Below are 20,193 nucleotides of genomic sequence, written 5' to 3'. Positions count from 1 at the left end.
TGAGTCTTTTCTTGTTGATATGATGTATCACATTGATTGATTTGCGAGTGTTGAACCATGCTTGCATCCCAGGTATGAATCCCACTTGGTCATGATGGATAATCCTTTTAATGTACTGTTGGATTCTATTAGCAAGGATCTTGTTGAGGATTTTGGCATCCATATTCATTAGAGAAATCGGTCTGTAATTCTCCTTTTTGAGGGGGTCTTTGCCTGGTTTGGGGATCAAGGTAATATTAGCCTCATAGAATGAGTTTGGTAGCTTTCCTTCTGTTTCTATTTTTTGAAATAGCTTTAGGAGAATAGGTATTATTTCTTCTTTGAATGTTTGGTAGAATTCCCCAGGAAAACCGTCTGGGCCTGGAGTTTTATTATTTGGAAGGTTGTTTATCACTGACTCAATTTCTTCATAGTTAATTGGCCTATTTAAGAAATCTATTTCTTCCTGTTTCAGTCTTGGTAGTTTATAGGTTTCCAGGAAGGCCTCCATCTCTTCCAGATTGTTTAGTTTTTTGGCATATAGCTGTTGATAAAAGTTTCTAATTATCCTTGCAATTTCAATGGAGCTGGTCGTGACCTCTCCGTTTTCAGTTATGAATTATAATTTATTTAATATTATTGCTAGGTAGTCTGGGTTAAAGAGTACATTTATCATGATGAGCACTGAGTAATGTATTGAATTGTTGAACCACTATATTGTACATCTGAAACTAATGTTAATTACACTGGAATTAAAATAAAAAAACTAACAAAATAAAATAAATAAAATATATTTGGTTTAGAAAAAAAAAGAAAATTATATCACTGGATTATGTCAACATGTACTCGAAGAATCTGTACTGTACCTCTTACCATTGACATCTAGCCCTCCCAGATTACTAGGGGTATTGGCATTGAGCCCTGTATCAAATTACAGGCAGATGTTGTTTATTATTATAATTCCATCCTGACCTTCCATTGAAGTCAGAATGGGAAATATAATCATGTGACTGAACATCATCATCATGAATATCATCCATGACTTCATTGGTCACCAAAGTGTATTTGGGTTATCTGATTGATCAGGAAAATTCCACCTCCTTTTTCAGTCTACCTGGTTTGCTATCCAAGTTCTCAGCCTCTCAGAGAGGCTGCTGACTCTAGATAGGAGCCTCTTGCTTTAGGCAGGAACCTAAGTGGGCTGCTCCACTAGTGAAACACCAATCCTAGTGTAATGCTTACTGGCCCTCCTTTTAGCTTCTTTTTCTGGTCCTTCTTCATTTCCCTGGACTCTTTAATATTGGGGTACTGGAAGGTTCAGTTATTAGACTTGTCTTCCCTCCCAATATTTACTCCCCTATACACTGAAGACTCCCAAATTTATAATTCTTGCCAGAAGTTCCCACTGAAATCCAAGGTTATATATCCAACCATCTACTTGAAATGTCCATGTGAATGTCTAATAGCAATCTCAAACTCCACATATTGAAAATCGAGTTTTGGATCTTCCTTCTAAACCTTATCCAACTATAGTTTTACCTATCTCGGTTTATGGCAGCTCTGTCCTTCCATTTGTGTAGGTAAAATTCTTGGAGTTAATGTTTGTCTCTTATTTCCCTCACTTCCAAATCTACCTTCAAAATAGTTTTAGAGTCATGTCTCGCCCTCACACTTTCCACCTTTGTCTGAACCACCATTAGCTTTCACAGAAGTAGTGATTCAGTAATTCTGTACATTACTCAGTGCTCATCGTGATTAGTGTATTCTTAATCCCCTTGATCTGTTTCACTCATCCACCACCCACCTCTGCTCTGGCAACCACCAGTTTATTCTTTATATTTAAGAGTCTGGGTTTTTTGTTTGTCTTTTTTTTTTTTTTTTTTTTTGTTTCTTAATTTTACATGAGTGAAATCATGTGGTATTTATCTTTCTCTGACTGAGTTATTTCACTTAGTATAATACCTTCTAGATCCACTCATGTTGCAAATGGCAAGATTTCATCGTTCTTTGGTTGAGTAGTGTTCGTTGTGTATATATGACATCTTCTTTATCCATTCATTTATCAATGGAAACTGAGTTATTTTTCATGTCTTTGCTATTGAAAATAATGAAAAGATGCTCAACATAACTCATCATCAGGAAAATGCAAATCAAAACCACAATGAGATATTATCTCACATCTGTCATGATGGCTAGAATGAAAAACACAAGCAACAACAAGTGTTGGCGAGGATGTGGAGAAGAAGGAACCCTCGTGCACTTTTGGTGGGAATGAAAACTGATGCAGCCACTGTGGAAAACAGTATGGAGGTTCCTCAGAAAATTAAAAATAGAGCTACCCTGTGATTCAGTATTTACACTACTGGGTATTTACCCATGCTTTATTCTGAACCCAGAAGCCAGAATAATTCTTCTAAAATGTTAGTCAGCCACTTAATCATGTCTCTCTTCCCTTCAGGGCCTTCCAAAGCCTCTCTGCCCTGCTTCCCTGTCTTATTCAGATTAAAAGCCAATGCCTAGTTAATGCCCTATAACATCCACCATAATCTGGCTTCCTGTTCTCACTCTGACTTCATCATCTAGAGCTCCTGAGCTCATGTACCCATCTTGAGGTCACCACCCTCCTTGTTCTTTAGTCACACTCTGAGCATGCTACCTTTGTATTTCTTCTTTGTTCTAACCCAGTACCCATTTCCTTTGATACCCCCATGGCTCATTCCTCACTGCAGGTCTATTTCAGTTCAAATGTTACTTTCTCATGGAGGCCTTCTTTAAGTACCTTTAAAAAAATTCAGTTCTGTTTACTCCACTAGAGGATAAGCTCCATAAGGAAAAGACTGTTTTTTTCTGTTTTGTTCACAGTAGAATCCTCAGTAGTTCAAACAGCTGTAAGAATTCAATACACACCCCCCCACAGATATATATTTATATTTTTAAATAAATAAATGACCTTTCCTTAAGTTCTTTTCTTTAATACCTAAATAATATATCTACTTTACTATGGGTATCTTGGTGCCCTTACCATTTCTGAAGATGTAAAAGGGGATTGGATTTTATTTTATTTATTTATTTTTTATTTTTATTTATTTATTTTTTTTTTAAAGATTTTATTTATTTATTGTCACAGAGAGAGAGAGAGCACACAAGCAGGGGGAGCAGCAGGCAGAGGGAGAAGCAGGCTACCCGCTGAGCAGGGAGTCTGATGTGGGACTCGATCCCAGGACCCTGGGATCATGACCTGAGCCGAAGGCAGACGCTTAACCGACTGAGCCACCCAGGCGTCCCTATTTATTTTTTAAAAGATTTTATTTATTTATTTATTTGACAGAGAGAGAGACAGCCAGTGAGAAAGGGAACACAAGCAGGGGAGTGGGAGAGGAAGGCAGGCTCCCAGCAGAGCAGGGAGCCTGATGCGGGGCTCGATCCCAGGACCCTGGGATCACGCCCTGAGCTAAAGGCAGATGCTTAATGACCAAGCCACCCAGGCGCTCCATAAAAGGGGATTTTATATTTGCCTGCCATTTTCACCAGACTTGTTGCTTTTGATTCATGCTGTCAGCTCAATTCTAGTTAGTTACCTTAGATACTCTTGGTTCCACTGCTACCAGAATCTGCTCCCTGCTTGAACCTACTTAACTCATGCATGGAGGCATCCCCATCACCTTCCTTCCCTAAGGTGTCATGAATCAGCTTTTTATGGATAATTTTAAGATAATAAAAGGTATTTCATCACCAAACAGAAAATAATTTAAAATCAGTAATAGGCATAATAGTTCATAAAGCTTATTGGCCATTCTCTGCCTCAGATTATGTCTTTCTTGCTCTCGTGTGAAACTTTGGGTATTTGTTTATATCTTCAGTTCTAGCTTTTAGTTATGGTCTAATTATCAAAGTACAAAAGCTGGTACATTGGAACTTACAGGTTGTAAAAACTCTTCAGTAGTTTAGACCCATTACTGCATCCATTTTGGATCCATAGGACAAATATGAACCCTACAAATTTCTATTGTTTGGAGCTCTCATAAGTAATCTTTTTTCTTTGATATGTAAGTCATAGATTTAGTTGTAAAATTTTTAATCTTTGATATGTTTCTGTTTTATCCTCTTCCAATAAAGAAGTCTCTCTTTTTTCATTTCTCTAATCTAGTTATCTATACTGCTAAGCAGTTTTCTTTTTTAATGGTTAGCTTTGTTTTGTTAGTGGCCATAATGAAAATTATATTTTGTATTGTGAATATTAAGCTTTAATGACTAAGTAATTAAAATATGGATTTTACAATGTGTTTGCCTTTTATTCCGTTAGGAGAAATACTAAAGTTGCCAGAAAAGACATTTTAACATTTGAATTGTAAAAATAATGAAGCTCTTACTCAAATTTCTTGTAATAGAAATATTTTTTGACATTCCCAAGAAAGAAAGAACAGATTTCTACAATATCTTGCAGTATATATATCAAGTGAAGATATTAACTAGCCACATTCACTCTTCAATGACACATATATGTAAATTTGGCATATATATTAAAATAAATATAAATATCTACAAATCAGTCCATATCCAGGTAGACATTCAAAGGGTGAGAAAAAAATGGATGATTATATCTTATAGTATTTGGGCTAACTTTTTTTTTTTTAAGATTTTATATATTTATTTGAGAAAGAGAGAGAATGGGGCAGAGGGAGAAGCAGACTCTCTGATTCCCCACTGAGCAGGGAGCCCAGACTGGGGGCTTCCATGATCATTGTTGAATGGTGATTTTACTTAAAAGAAGCAGTGTGATGCTCTTCACAGTCTTTGTATTTTAATTTTTATAATAATATATATTCACATCTTTATATTCATTAAATGACTAAAAATAATTATTTCAATTTTAAAAATTTATTATTTATTCTTATTTATTTTTAAAATTCTATTATAATTAACCTACAGTGCTATATTAGTTTCGTATATATAGTGAACTGTTGTATCTCTAGTGCTTAGTACAAAGCTTAGAACATTATAGACACTCCATTCATAATTACTGAATTAATGAATTGTATGGTCCAATTTAAATAAGCTTGGCAGGTCATTGTTATCAGTGGGAGTGCTATGGTCATCAAAAGCAGAATTTTAAAATATGAAAATTCCTCCAAGTTATTGAGAAATAATATATTGTTGATTAAATTTTAGTTTTCTAGGCTCTACCTTTTATATTTAATAACCATTAACTGAAGCTAATTATTACCTACATTCATTCAATAACTAGTTATTAACAACTTTATGCCAAACATTGTCCTAAGCACTGGGAATGAATGCAAGAGTTAATAAAATAAAAAATATGTTCCCTTATAAAATGAATAAGTATCATTTTTCACATATAGTGCAATGGAGAAAATAAAGCTCACTAAAAAATGAAGTGTTGCAGTGTAAGAGTAGGGGCATACTTTTTACATTCTCTTCAGATAAGGACCTTCAGAAGTGCTAACATTTAGGCAAACCCTTAAGTAACTGATGGAGGGAACCATATAAATATTGGGTGGGCTGGGAGGAGATCCAGGCAAAAGGAACAGCAGTTGCAAATGCCAAGAAGAGAACATGCTTAATATGGGATTTGAATTCACAGCTAAATAATCCTTCTTCCTTTGCTCTAGTTCCTCTCCTCTCTCCACTGCTCTACTTCTTCCCATTGCACTTACCGCTTCTGATATACGATATAATTAACTTATTGTGTTGGTGGCTTCTGCACTTCTTCCCACTGCAGTGAAAGCTCTACAAAGAAGAGTGTCTGTCTGTTGTGTTCACCAGTGTATCCTAAATGCCTAGAATAGCATCCAGCTCACAGCTGGTACTCAGTAGATCTTCACTGTGCCAATTGACATTATATGTGGGGGACTGTGAGATCATGTGGCAGTGTACGGTATATAGGGGTGTAGTGGCAAAAAGAACAGAGTGCCAGGATCAATAATTATATGGCCTTATAAGCCATGGAAGAGACTTTGTATTTTCTCCAAAGTGTGACAGGAAGCTTCTGGAGGGTTGAGAGTAAGAGAATGGAATGGCCTGATTCACATATTTACAGATCTTATAGGCTGTTGTGTGGACCATCCACATTCTCCAGCAGCTCCCAGTTGTGTGGACAAGCACACCATTGTGCTAATAACTCACCTCTTGCAGACCTTTGTAAGGGCTACAACTTAAGTATAGACTAATGGTGTGATGATAGAAAGATTCTGGACTGGTAAGACTTCCTAGAGGAGGGGATGCTGGAGTTGGATCTTGAATATGAGTAAAAAAAAAATTCAGGCAACAGAAAACGATTGGGCAAGGGATAAATGCAACATAATTTTTGGGTAGAATAAAGAAATTTGGAAAGTAGGTTTGGATTCTGAGTACCGAGAAAGTGACAATGACAGTAAATGCTTTAAATACATTATTAATTTTTACCAAACCCCATTGAATTAAAACCTCTTTTAATCTCCACTTCTCAGAAAACTGAAGCTTAGTCAAAGCTTTATTCAACAAGAAAGAAGCATGGAGATTTGAACATGGATCTGTTTGACTGTAGATCCCATGTACTGAGTTGGTGCTTTAATAATACAATCAAAATTCAAAGAATTATCCTGTTCCTTGCATCAAATCAGTTCAATCAAATTAATATTTATTTTGCATGACTAGAGCTGCTAATGTGTATAATGCTGTCCAGGGCACCGTAATCATGTTACTGATTATGGTCCTTTTTATATTAAAGCAAAGCATTTATAATAAGAATTTCTGTCTTTGTTATGAAATGTTAATATTTATGTTCCTTTCGTTTATTTATGTGTGGTGAATGTCAAGTACAAGGCAGATAAATCTAAGAAATTAATGTATGCCCATAATTTATCATGACGTAATAAACTCTTAATTCTGTGTCTGCATGGCCTTGTAATTAGCAAGCTGAAAAATTGTGACTTGACCATAGTCATTTAGATATCTACTATTCCAACTAGGAGGTTGTGATCCAGGACATAATAACTTTTAATAATTCACTAATGTTCACATTCATTTAAAATGAAGTTTTGCTGAGGTTATTCCCTAGGTGGTGTTTAAACGTTTCATTCCTTATTTAGCTATTGGACTGAAGAATGTACTGATAACACATAACTGGTCGCAACACCTGGCCTTAAAAGAGAGAAGAAACATTAAAAATGGAATTTAATGCAGAAAAGGTGAAAAGATAGACTTCTCAAAGAAGAAATATTAGCCAGTGGTTTTCAGAATAAGCATACACCAGAGCAGTGTTTCTTGATCTTGTTCACATTATAGCACAAATAGGAAATCATATTTTTACATTACATTAATGTAGACAGAGGAGGATACTTAAGCCTCGTTATTGAATACTTCAGGAGCTGTGGAAGTCCCAGGATTTGACGAGTCACCCTGAAGCTGAGAGACTGCTGTTTCAGTACACCTGTAATCTGTTTGCAACACACTGGCTGGGAAGCTCTGTCCTAGTTAGCTCAGAATGATTCATGGTTATGACCAAGAAAAGCAGGACATTTTTATCTTTATGTTCAGTTTGACTATTAATATCAGCTATCCCTTAATCCTGTTTGCACGTTGAAAAAAAAATCCTGGGAAGATTTAGAAAAATACTACTTTGGCATCCTTAAACTAATTAAATAAAAAAATCACTAGCCATGAGGCCCAAACATTGGTATTTAAAGCACCATAGAGGATATTAAGGTGCAGAATATTCTGTACTGGATGATTGCTAGTGTCTTCCATATCTCTAACCAGCTAAGATTTTAAGTGATGTTAGAAGATAGTCTATAGCAGCCTAAGTTTGGAGAGGCCAGTGAATATGTGGGTGCTGTACAGGGAACACCCGCTAAAGAGACTCTCTCTCAGAAAACAGATTGCAAGGCATTGCTAATGATGCCTGAGAAGATCCCCATAGACTTAAATTGCTAGGAAGCTTCCCTTTCTCCTTGTGACAAAACTCAAGTGGAAACATCAATCTCAGACTTTGAGATGAGAGAAAAAGAGATAAGGAGAGGGACAAACACATGTGAGATTGTAAGGAAAGGAACTTCAGTGTAAAATGGCCAACTTAATCTGCAGCAAGTGAGTGAGTAAGCAGTGAAGAGAGGCCTTAGGAGACTGGAGAAACGTTTATTGGACTGCTGTGAAAAGAATGTGGGGGATGATGGGGGCTCAGGCAGTATAGAGGGCACTGTTGAGGTTGAGGATGACAAGCTTGTCGGGGCATCGATTGTCTGATATGCTCCATACACATCAGGTCAGCTTGTAGCAGAGAATCTGGACGGTTGGATTAATACAACTATTTGCTGAATGGGTCAAACAAAAGTATATGAAGAAAATAGGGTGAAGAAATTGGCAAGAGAATGAAAGATACGATAGACCATGGATTCTTGGTTAGGTAGGGAGAGAGTGAAAATAGGAATTGGCTGATAGATTGAGACAAAACTTGGTCAAATGATATTTATTTTCATGATGTCCAAGAAAGAAATATAGTGAAAATAAGAGAACATGAGAATGGGAGAAAGGGAAGTCATATTCTGGGGAATAAATAAATGCCCCTCCACTCCAGGTGGCAGGACTCCCATTAGAATAATACTTCTGGCCTAACTTGTACTCCTCCAGGAAGAAATGGCTTCCTTCATAGATGAGTTTGATAGAATGAACTGGGCATGTGTGACTCACCCCTTCTATCCCTTCTGTTACCAATTTGTGGAACTGCCTCCTCCAGAGAGCATGCATTCTTAACTGCTTTCTGTCGTGCTGTAAAAACTCTAGCTTCTAGCAACCCACCCATTCATAGCCAGATTCATCCCTTTAATTGAGGGAGTTAACGTCAACTGATTTGTTTGCATATCTAAGCTATGTTCTTTAATATAGATATATTTTAATATTCTTTCTTTTACAAAACTGTTTCATACCATTTCCTCACTTCGAACGTTCAATACTCCCTCCCCTAACCTGACTGTCAGCTAATGTCTCAACTTCCTAAGTTCCTGAGCACTTACACAAATTCCCACCACAATAATTAGCAGCAAGGGAATCCACATGCTCTGCCTTCCCACCTGTTACCAAAGATGGTGTTCTCTTCTCTCTTAAGTCAGTCTCTTCCTTCATAGATTCTATCTCCTTTCACCAACTGAAGGACAGTGCTCCAGAAATTCATCCCTTTCCATCCTACATCATAATTTTTCACCTTATACTAGACCTTCTCCCTTAAGCACAACTTGTTCTTATTCTCTCCGTCCCTCAGCTACTGTCCCATTTCTTTGGTTCTTTTTACAACAGTATGCTTTAAAAGTATTGTAAAAACACACAGATCTCCAATTCCTCTCCTTCCATTTCATCGTGAATTTACATTAGTGAGGCTTTTCTTGTGCCGTGCATGCCCCTAACTTTCCAGCTCCTACCCTAGACATAGCAGCCACCAAGATGTATGGCAAGAAGAGCCATATTGCCATTTATGAACACCTTTACGAGGAGGGAATGATGGTGGCCAAGAAGGACGTTCACATGCCTAAAAAATCTGACCTGGCGGACAAGAATATGCCCAACTGTCATGTCATGAAGGTCATGCAGTTTCTTGAATCATGAGGCTACATAAAGGAAGAGATTGCCTGGAGATATTTCTACTGGGAGCTTACCAATGAAGGTATCCAGTATCTCTGTGATTACCTCCACCTGCCACGTGAGATTGTGCCTGCCACTCTGTACCACAGCCATCCTGACACTGGCAGGCCGCGGCCAAAGATCCGGAGGGAGAGCAACCTGCAAGAATCACCCAAGGGGAAGCTGACAGAGATATCTGCAGACCAAGTGCGGTGCTCCCTGGTACCAACAAGAAAGCTGAGGCTGGGGCTCTGTCAGTAACTGAATTCCAGTTTAGAGAAAGATTTGGTCATAGATGTGATCAGCCACCTCAGTAAAGTTGGAGGAGATTGTTTTTGTGTTGAATAAATCCATAGCCAGAAACAAAAAATAGGCTTTACTCCCAACCACCTGCTAAAGCCAACCTCCACATTGCTAAATCTAGTAGCCAGTGCTCAGTCCTTGTCTTAATTGATCTCTTAGCAGCATTTGATACAGATGATCACTCTTGCCTACTTGATTCATGTTAATCTCTAGAGTTCCAGGACACATCCGTCTCTTGGTCTCCCCCACCCTACTTCACTGATCTGTTCCTACCTATTCTACTTTGCTGGCTCAGGACTCATATTGTTGGAGTGCACTAAGGCTTGGGTTTGGACCACTTCTCTTGTCTGTTTGCATTCACTTCCTGATGACTTCATTCCAGTTTTTTGGTTTTCAGTCTGCATGCTAATGTGTTCTCCAGATTCGTATATTCAATTGTTAACGTGACATCTCTATTTAGATGACTAATGGAAACTCAAACTCAACGTGCAAAATTGAGCACTTGAGTTTTTCCCAATCCTGCTTTCACAGCCTTCTCCATCTCATTTAGTGGCAATTTCATCCTTTGACTGCTCAGGCCAAAGACCTTGTAGTTGTTCTGGATTCCTTTTTGTCTTTCACAACCCACATCTGATTCATCAGGAAAATCTGAATACTTCCATAAAATTAAAATAGTTCATCAGATAGCCAGTCACCAAAGAATTCTTTGACGTATGAAATCAATTAGGAATTTATTAATTCCTTTTTCATATTCTGTACTGAATTAAAATCAGTGGCAGATAAAGTAGTACCAAGAAGTAATTTTGATTTATAGGTTTTTTTTTTTTAATCAGCTAGACCTGGTTTCAAATGATATAACTTTCCCATTTGTCTAAGTGTGATTTTAGACAAGTTATATTTCTCTAAGACTTTGTTTCCTTATATATAACTGGGGAATAAATACCTCCTTCAGAGGGTTTTATAAAAGGCAACTCTGGTTTCCCTGTAATATCATTCAATAAATAGCAACTATTGAGCCATTGTTATTGCTCTTAATGAAAATAAAACAGGATAGTGATTGGCTTTGTCTTTCAAGTGAAATTCTAGGAAAAAGTAAAATTAAGGAGAAAATAAAGTACTTGCTACCATGGCAACTGAGGCAGTAGAGATCTTTAAGAAATGGTAGTCTAAAGATTGCTTCAGTCTACTTTACTGTTTTCACTAATAATGCCTTTGTTTCTGTAATCTTGTAATCTTTCTAATCCTAAACATGGGATTGTGAGTGAAGTGTCCATCCATATAAATTAATGGTTTTTTAAAATGTTCTGTTATTTCAAGATAGCTATGATAACATTATCCTAAAAGCTCTTGCACAGACTTGGTCACTATCATGATTCTTCTCTTCCTGTTATCCTTTCAGTTAAACCTGTATCTTCTGAGATGGTATAAAGTATTTAACATAAAGTGAGCTATATGAAGAGCATTAGAACATCTGCTTTGTTTGTTGGAACATGCCTTTCTTTTTTCTTTTTAATGTGATATTTCTCCCAATACTCTGTGAACGTTGATGAAGATAAGTTCATCTGCATGTACATTAGAGTGGGTGGATGCATGTAAGTTTGCAAAGTTATTTTTTCAATCTATTTTCAAAACTGCTCTTTTCTTAAACAGATCTTTTACTAAACTACTAGGCAGTATTATTAATACAAACAGTATGGGTTGGTCGTTAGAATATCTGGATTTTGGGGTGCCTGGGTGACTCAGTCGTTAGGCATCTGCCTTCAGCTCAGGTCATGATCCCAGGGTCCTGGGATTGAGCCCTGCATCAGGCTCCCTGCTCCACGGAAAGCCTGCTTCTCCATCTCCCACTCCCCCTGCTTGTGTTCCCTCTCTCGCTGTCTCTCTCTGTCAAATAAATAAAATCTTAAAAGAAAAAAGAATATCTGGATTTATGCATTCTCTTTTTTTGTTCATTTATTCACAAACAGCTTGACTATTTTTTAAATTTATTTATTTATTTATTTATTTGAGAGAGAGCATGAACGGGAGAGGAGCAGAGGGAGAGGGACAAACAGACTCCATGCAAGGCATGGAGCCCAATGTGGGGCTCAGTTCCATGACCCTGAGATCATGAACTGAACCGAAATCAAGAGTCAGATGCTTAACTGAGTCACCCAGGTGTCCCTTCGCCAACAACTTGACCATCAAGCAGTGCACTCAGCCCAACCTTCGAATGTTCAATATACCACATATTAACTGTAATCTGGGAATTAGAAGAAGCATTTTGATTTCTCAGGACTAGTCAGTAAGTAAAAATGAGATAATGACTATTAAGATAAAACTCATAAAAAGAGAAAAGCAAAACAGCCAGAGAAAGATTTGTTTCAGGCATTTCCCAAATATTTATTGGATGCCTACTCTATGCCTTGCCTTGTGCTGGTTCTTGTTAGTGATAGACAAGAAGTTCTATATAGGACAACTTTTGCATATTAAGGAATCTTATTTCATCTCAAACTTTAGAAACTATGCTTTAAAAAATAAAATAAAAATTTTGTGTCTGTGACCAAGAATTTTTTGTATCCTGATGCAATAATTATGGTGTATAGTAATAGAGGACATATATGGAAAGCAGACAGTAAATAAAGTAGAAAATATAGATTTATCCAGAGTGGAAATATTGGCCACAAATCACTAAGAATTTTGCCAATTTCTAGAGAAAAGTGAAACTTAGTATCGAAACTATACGATAAAATAGAGCATGTAGGGCATATCCATGTTTAAATTCAATATATAATAGTCTATATGTAGTTCTCATGCCATAGAATGGACCCAATATTTCTCAACTCATGTATTTATGTTTATAAAAGTCAGAACTCAGACCCCCTCATGTATTATAAAAACAAACTGCATGGGCATCTGGCATTCACAGTGGTAGATGAAGAAATAATGTCCTGTCATAGAACTTTAATGTGATTTTTGTAAAAACAGGCTAATGACATATATTTTAGAACATGGGATAAATTTAACAAAATATAGTAAAATTATTGTGTCATTAGAATTATAAAGTTCCACTCCATCTGTATTTTTCTGTTAAAGGACCAAAAACCTCAATCCTGTATTTCATACAATTTAATATTTTTAATTTAAGCATGAAGATATTTATGGGCTATTATAATGCATGTAAATTTGTGAAAAATGCCATTCAAGAAAAAAAGGAGGAGTATGGAAGGAAGATACCATTTTAAAATTTTCTAATTTGAGTTTTGAAGATAGTAAGTATGTAGGTGTGTTTGTGCATGTATATGTACATATATATCTATGTATACATGCATATGTATGTATAATGCACACAAAACATGCATACACATAGGTATATACACACATCTATATACATCTACATGCCTATATCTAGATATAGATATATATATAAGATTTTATGAGATTATGTTAAAAAAAACCCAGCTCATTATCAAGATGCGGATTAAAGGCAAATTAATATTTTTATGTTGTTATAAGTGGAAGCTTGTAAATTTAAATATGCTTGATTTGTATTTATTTATTTAGTCTGCATGACTATAAATCTCAGATCACAAAGGATTCTAAATATTGTCTTTATTTGAGACACCTTCAATGAATGGTTAGGCAGCTAACAAATATCTCCTGAACTCAGAAGAAACTCTTTCAGGCATTAGAAGTTTTGTTTTATTTGTTGTTGTTTTCTGATTGAGATCATCCAATGCAAGATCTCACAGCCAGAACTGATATACATGTTGGATGGAGTATCTCATTGGTTTGGTACAAATGCAGTGTTTCCTCTCACTTCACCTGCCCTTCATTTCTATTCTAACTGTAACAGGTGTCTGGTACTTCACTGCTCCTCAGTAAAAATTTGTTGAATAAATGAGTGAATAAATGAATGAGTGAACAAACCCTACAAACTTGTGTATAACCAGCTGTGACTGTCAGGAGGGAGACTCAGAGGCAGGGTGTAAAAGTAAACTTAGAGTTGTTGGCTCTCTACATAGGATCATTTTTGCTGAATCTTGTAGAAGTCATGATATGAAGAGAAGGAAGCAGATATAGTTTGAGGTGCATAAATACGAATATATATTTAGTAGATAGATAAGATAGATAATCTAGCTGGCAGTATGTACCTAACTAGCTTCCACATGCCATCCATATGGATCACTAGGATGTATTGCCCATCTGGACTGCAAATTTCACTCCATCTGGCATGACATCTAACTGAATGCTTGGCTAGAAAATTCTTTGTTATCCTATAGTGTGATGGTGTAAATTGTAGTGATATCTTTCCTCCTTGTCCTCTTCCTCCTCCTCTTTCTTCTCCTTTCCTCCTTTCTCCCTCCCTTTCTCTCTCTCTGCCTCTCTCTCTCCTTCCTCTTCTTTGTCCAGTATGGCATTTTCCCCTCTGAGCACTTATCAGGAACCAAGAGCAAATGAACAGCCCTTTCAGTGTATTTCTTTAATTCTCCAAATTCTTATCACTCTAGCAAATTTTCAAGCTTCTTATCCAATACCCATAAATGAACAAAAGAAGAGTTGTATTGAATTGCTTGTCTTAAAGGAGAATATATCTAAGAGTTATTTGTTTAAAAAGTTATACTGAAGGGCTATAAAAAAATGTGTGAGCTAAATCTTCCTGACAGTGTATGAAATAGCAGGCTCTGAAGTATTTTTCTAAACTTTTTATAAAACCAAGCTGATAGCATACATTTCAGAAGGCTTAGGAGTAATTATTCTCAGAGGCCGAGGGGTATATTAGATGACTTCTGGGAATCTTCTCTGTAAGTCTATTAAGAACAAGTGTCTGGCTTCAGGATTTTATTTTACCCATTTTTAAGAAAGTGTAATTGAGTTATCCTTTTCCTTTTTCATCTTCAGTTTCTTTCTGTAAAAATTCAAGTGGTTGAAATAGCTGGAATTAAACTTTCTAGAGTTCATATTCTTAATTTACCTCTCCTGAAAAAAGGTGGACCTTGAGAGATTTTGGGGGGTGGTCCGTGTGTAGTAATTGAAGTGGACATATTTTTTTACTCTTCATATGGTTAGTAGACATTGCCCAGAATCTAATGACTGTTATCATGAACACATTACATTTTGTTTCACATAGTAATATTCTACTGTATACTTTTACTTTCAAGTTAATACTTAAAATAGTCTTATTATAAATTGTACTCAATCAAAGAATGAAGTTTCTTGACAAGCCAAAAAATCTTGGAAAACTATTTGGAAAACTTAAGAAAGATGTCAAAATATACTAACCAAAAGTATGAAAATATGTCTCTACATTTCATATATTTTTTGAGACAAGAATGTTCTAACTTTACTTGATTTCATAGAAATAGGGTGTTAACCAGATTCGGTCTCTAAACTAATTTCACTTGAGAAAATATTTATATATGAAGAAAACAGCTAGTACAGTTACCTCATATACCCTGAAATGTTTTCAGCCATATTGCCCAAAACATTCCGTTGACATCTTGTATCTTTTCATGTTTTGATCCTTCTCTTCAGAAAGCCTTCTATCTCTTGCTCTTGTTAGGGTCACTTTGATATATCCCTTGAGTTAGGTGCTTTTCAGATGAACAGAATCTCCTTTATGTTAAGTCAGTCATTAGCACTTATTAAACTGCATTTCAGTTGTCTTGGTAGTTAACAATCTCTTACTAGTTGATGTCCTTCCCACCAAATTTAAAGTTCCTTGAGGACAGAGACTGGATCTTTACTGTGGCCTAGAAACAGTCCCAGACTTCTATAACCACAGTGGACAAGGCAAGATTCTGTATCCCTTCAGTTTTCAGACATGGATACCACCTTCACTATTGCTACCAGGCAGAGAAAAAAAGTTGAGTTATCTTCAAATAAAACCTCAGAACAATGATATACTGTCATTATCATAAATAGCCCACTTAGAAAACAAAAATTGGGGAAGGAATGTATATTTTGACAATTTCCACAACATTTAGAGTAAAGCACTGTATTTAAAATAATTATATATTGATACTGTTTCCCCTTCCAGCTTCTTTCAACATTAATTCATACTGCCTTTTTTCCCCTCCCCCCACAACAACTATGGAAAAGAAAAACTTGTACTCTACTTGGCCAAAAGCTTCAGAATTCCTTGCTAAAATAGTTTGTTGGTTGATGCAAATTCAGCAAATATATGAGATTATACCAGGAATATGTAATATTATGCCAGAAATATTTGATTTATTGGCCCCTCTAAATAATAAGAAATCTAGTGAATCGTTTGGTCTGTATTATATCAGAACCAATTAACAGATGAGAATAAAACACATAGACATTTTATTTGTACCATAATAATCTATTTGGCAAAAAAAAATCCTTTAAAACCTAGATTCCCAAGAACCTTCACAGTTGTTTTTGAGATATTATTTCCACTAACAGCTCTTTGAGGAGCATGAGTCACATGGCCCCGCTAACCGTGGGAGGAAGTATGATCCCAACATGTGTCTTTGAGTGGGAAAAATCAAAAATTTTTACATAGGTCACTGACTACCAATGCTAGTATGTCTATATATTTATTTTATTTAACTTGAGAATCAGTGGATCCCATGTAGGCTAAAAGACCAGTAGGGAAAAAAAGATTATTTTGAAAAATATAGTAATATGACTGCTTAAATAATCACGAAAAAAGAAAATATGACTTTTCAACTTAAATTGCAATTTAGAGTTATAGTTAAGATGACTAATAGTTTTAGCAAAAAGGTAATTCATACAGGAGAAAAAAACATTTGTTAAAAAAATAACCATTTGAGTGCTCAAAAAGCGAATGGATGAGAGCACATCAAAGGGAAATAGGAGCCAGTCTGAAGGAGCTTTCTGTGGCCAAAGCTGGGACAATTTGAGCATCAAAATAAATTGTATTGTATTATAACCCCAAGCATAAAATAAATATACATGAGTCCACACTGATACAAGTAGATGATTGAAAAAATAATTACAGATGAGGCAGATCTTCTCTACAGAAGAATTCCATTTAATACATATAAACAGTACCCTCCTCCAGGAATTAAAGCTTAATTTGACCACTTTCTATCACTTCTTTGAGGATGTACTAGACTTAGTGGCCAACTTCCAAAGAATAGAGTATGGAAAGGAAAAAATAGTAACTTCACAGTAGAGAAACCTGGCAAATGCCCCTTGCCAAGTGGTGGTTAATATAACTAGTGATTATGTGGATATCATGTACTCCCATAATGATGTGATGGGTCACTTCATTAACATATGATGAGAAGGATACTTTACTTCTGTGGTATTCTTCCCTAATGCCCATAGCCTGAGTCAGATCGTGAGGGAAACATCAAATAAAATTAATATAGGCTTCAGAGCAGGATAGCCTATGGGATATTGGCCAGTATTCGATGGTCTTCTGAAGACTATCAAGATCATGAAAAACAAGGAAAAGCTGAGAGGGTGTCACAGACCAGAGCAAACTGGGAAGACATGGAAACTAAATAAACGTGATACCCTGGATTGGAACCTAGAGCAGAAAAGAGACATTAATGGAAAGACTAGTGAAATCCAAGTGAAGTCGAGTTTATTTGATAATAATGTGCCAATATCAGTTACTGAGCTTTGACAATTGCACCATAGTAATGTGAGGTGTAACAATTAAGGAAATTGGATGAGGGATATATGGGAACTCTGTACTAGCTCTACAACTTTTCCATAAATTTAAAATTATTCTCAAATTAAACATTTGTTTAAAAATTATCTTCTGGTTTATTTAGCAGTTTGCTGGGTAAATAACTACGTTCTTACGGAATTTACCAGAGTATGGGACTCCATCTAAGGAATCGAGAATCATTTTTCTGCTTCCTCCTCATTGATATTATAAACCTGAATCATAATTGGAGAATAAAAATATAAATGAATAATAATTTAAGTTTTGAAAGCCCATCGCCATCATATCCTTTTTATAGGCTTCAGGTTCAAAGCAGGCGGTTCCTGGTTCTTAATTATGTATAACTATGCCATCTTAGATATATTCAGAAAGACACCACTTTTGGCTCATTCTCATCTCTTTCCTCCTGAAGTCTCCACCTTTGAACCATGTGTAAATGGAGCATTTATTTTTACCTCTAAAAAGTGTAAAGTCATCTAAATATGATCTTTTATACAGACTGAGTAATTTGTGTTAAAAGACATAAAAAATGAACATGATTTGCAATGTAGTCTAGATCTTTGCAGTTAATGTTTTTGGATACTGAGTTAAAAATCATGTATCTAAAAGATTTTTTTCTTGTTTTCTATGTATGAGAGATAAAGTTTTGATTTTTTTAAAAACAAGTGTGTTGGACTTCTTTAGCCATTAATTAATAAAACTTAGTGAATTTTTGAGTTAAAATGGTGGAGGGAGACTAATGATTATGCCCATATTGTGATGTTCTTTAAGAGTTCAGAAAAGTAGAAATATTTAGTGCATTTTATTTGATAATAATCCTGGTATTACATAGCTTTACTGAACCGTATGCCTTGAGCCTCAGTGTTCTAACCAGCTATAATATGCTTTGATCTACAAATGTAAAAAGAACTCTTCACTTTAAAAAAAAAAGGATTTGTACAAAAGTCTAAACTCTTACTGAAAAGACTGGGAGTAACAAAGAGATTTGGAAACATACAGAAAAAAGAGTGATAGAACAAGAATTTGTTACTAATACAGCTTTAAACAGCATATGAAACATGCTCCAGGTTAGTCAGAAGAGGTCCTCTGAATTACACTGTGCACGCTTCCCTGAAATGAAGCTGTATGTTATTGGTTAACCAGGATATTTAGCATAATCACTCTGCTAGACTGTGGTGGAGGGAGGTGATTATCACTGAGAACAGATGGGCAGGTCCACAGCACTGCCAGATTCTGCACAAGCTCCATTTATTGTTGGTTCTTGCTTTTTCCCTTCTGTGTTTTAATTTTTTTAAAAGAAACATTATATATTTTAAAGAACTAGCTGCACAAAAGGTCGGTGGCTGATAATCTTTCAGCTTAGATTTCAAACGCAGGAGAAAGATTCAAAATGCTATCACTGTGTATCTATGAAGGATGGGGCAGATTTCATTTTACCCTCTAGCCTCCCTCAATGCATTCTCGGATTTATCTGTACGCTAAGCTCTCTGCTCTGCATCTGTAGCTCCTTGTGGATTATATTGTTTCTGTGATCAGAAATGATTTTCTCGGATATGAACACCGTTTCTGGCTCCCCTAAAGTGCATCCTCCTAATGGGACCCGGTTTTATACTTTTCAAGTAAGTGTGTTTTAAATGGTTCACTACTTAGGAAGTTAATGTATAGTCAAACTTTTAATAAAGGGAAATATAAGCAAAGGAAAACTGCAAAGTGTGAAAATGTTAAGGAGGATGTAAGAAATGAATAATGTGCATGTCAGTTTAATCTATTTTTTGAAAATACGGAAATAGGATGGCATTAGGATTCTCTGTGAATTCAAGCAAAATAATAATGAACAATTAATTTTCACAGGAATTTAAAAATTTGCTACTGCATCATCCTTGAGGGTCTATGAGATGTGTGTCATGATATTGTTACTTATGGCTGTCATATGGTGAACATTACGGAGTTACTTCTCTTATATATCAAAGAGAAAATAGAACGAAGGGACATATTATGGAACTTTGAAAACTGTCTCCTCTGGGCTTAGAAAAACATTTTATATTTCATATATATAGCTTAACAGAATTTCTGTTATTTAATTTTGTTACACATGCAATATACAAGTAATCACTAATGTAAGAGGTATTTATACCACGTTTAGTATGCTTTGCAATTTGAGATAAAGTAGAAACTCATTAAGATGGAAGATTTTCTGTGTTATCAAGAAGTCAAAATGATTTATAATATAAATATAAATGTGAGTTACAAAGCTGTTACCTACTAAATGTATTTCAATTCCCTGTGAATAAATCAGTCATCAATCTAGAAAATGGTTAAGTCTAAACTAAATCAGATTCTTCCTCATTTTTATCCTCAAACTGCATCTTTTAGTACTAAGGTTTACTTTGTAATTCATTCATATCATCATTACATGAAAAGGGAAAATGAACCTCTTTTCTCTGTGTATTTTACTTTATGTGAAAATAAACAATCTAGCATTTAATTATTTTAGCTATATAGTTATAATGTTCTGAAAAAAAATATAAAGACCTGGAGAATTAATACAGTAGAGATAGTCAGAATTCTTTTTAAAGAGGTCTCTGAATAAATGCACATCTGATTTATTAAGTCTTTTGCCTTTGCAAAGTATAAGCAAATGTAATTACTCTATC

The 20,193-nt window shown here is 35.6% G+C and overlaps 1 protein-coding gene and 1 pseudogene across 18 annotated transcripts in view; both read left to right on the top strand.

Moving 5' to 3' along the window:
- Positions 1-20,193, top strand: part of PPFIA2 (PTPRF interacting protein alpha 2) — a 479,196-nt gene that overhangs the window by 136,190 nt on the left and 322,813 nt on the right. For 3 of the 18 annotated variants that reach the window (XM_034643763.1, XM_034643761.1, XM_034643760.1), the window contains exon 1: positions 18,453-19,158. The exons of the other annotated variants lie outside the window; for them this stretch is intronic. In XM_034643763.1, coding sequence (XP_034499654.1) covers positions 19,078-19,158 — 81 coding nt within the window. In that variant the 5' untranslated portion in view covers positions 18,453-19,077. Of the gene's footprint in view, positions 1-18,452; positions 19,159-20,193 lie in introns of those variants that run through there. 18 annotated transcript variants of the gene reach the window in all.
- On the top strand, positions 6,605-10,563 carry LOC117796327 (annotated as a pseudogene).

Source organism: Ailuropoda melanoleuca, chromosome 15 (genome assembly GCF_002007445.2).
Source record: "Ailuropoda melanoleuca isolate Jingjing chromosome 15, ASM200744v2, whole genome shotgun sequence".
NCBI classification, from domain to species: domain Eukaryota; kingdom Metazoa; phylum Chordata; class Mammalia; order Carnivora; family Ursidae; genus Ailuropoda; species Ailuropoda melanoleuca.
This window is presented reverse-complemented; position numbering and strand designations above follow the sequence as displayed.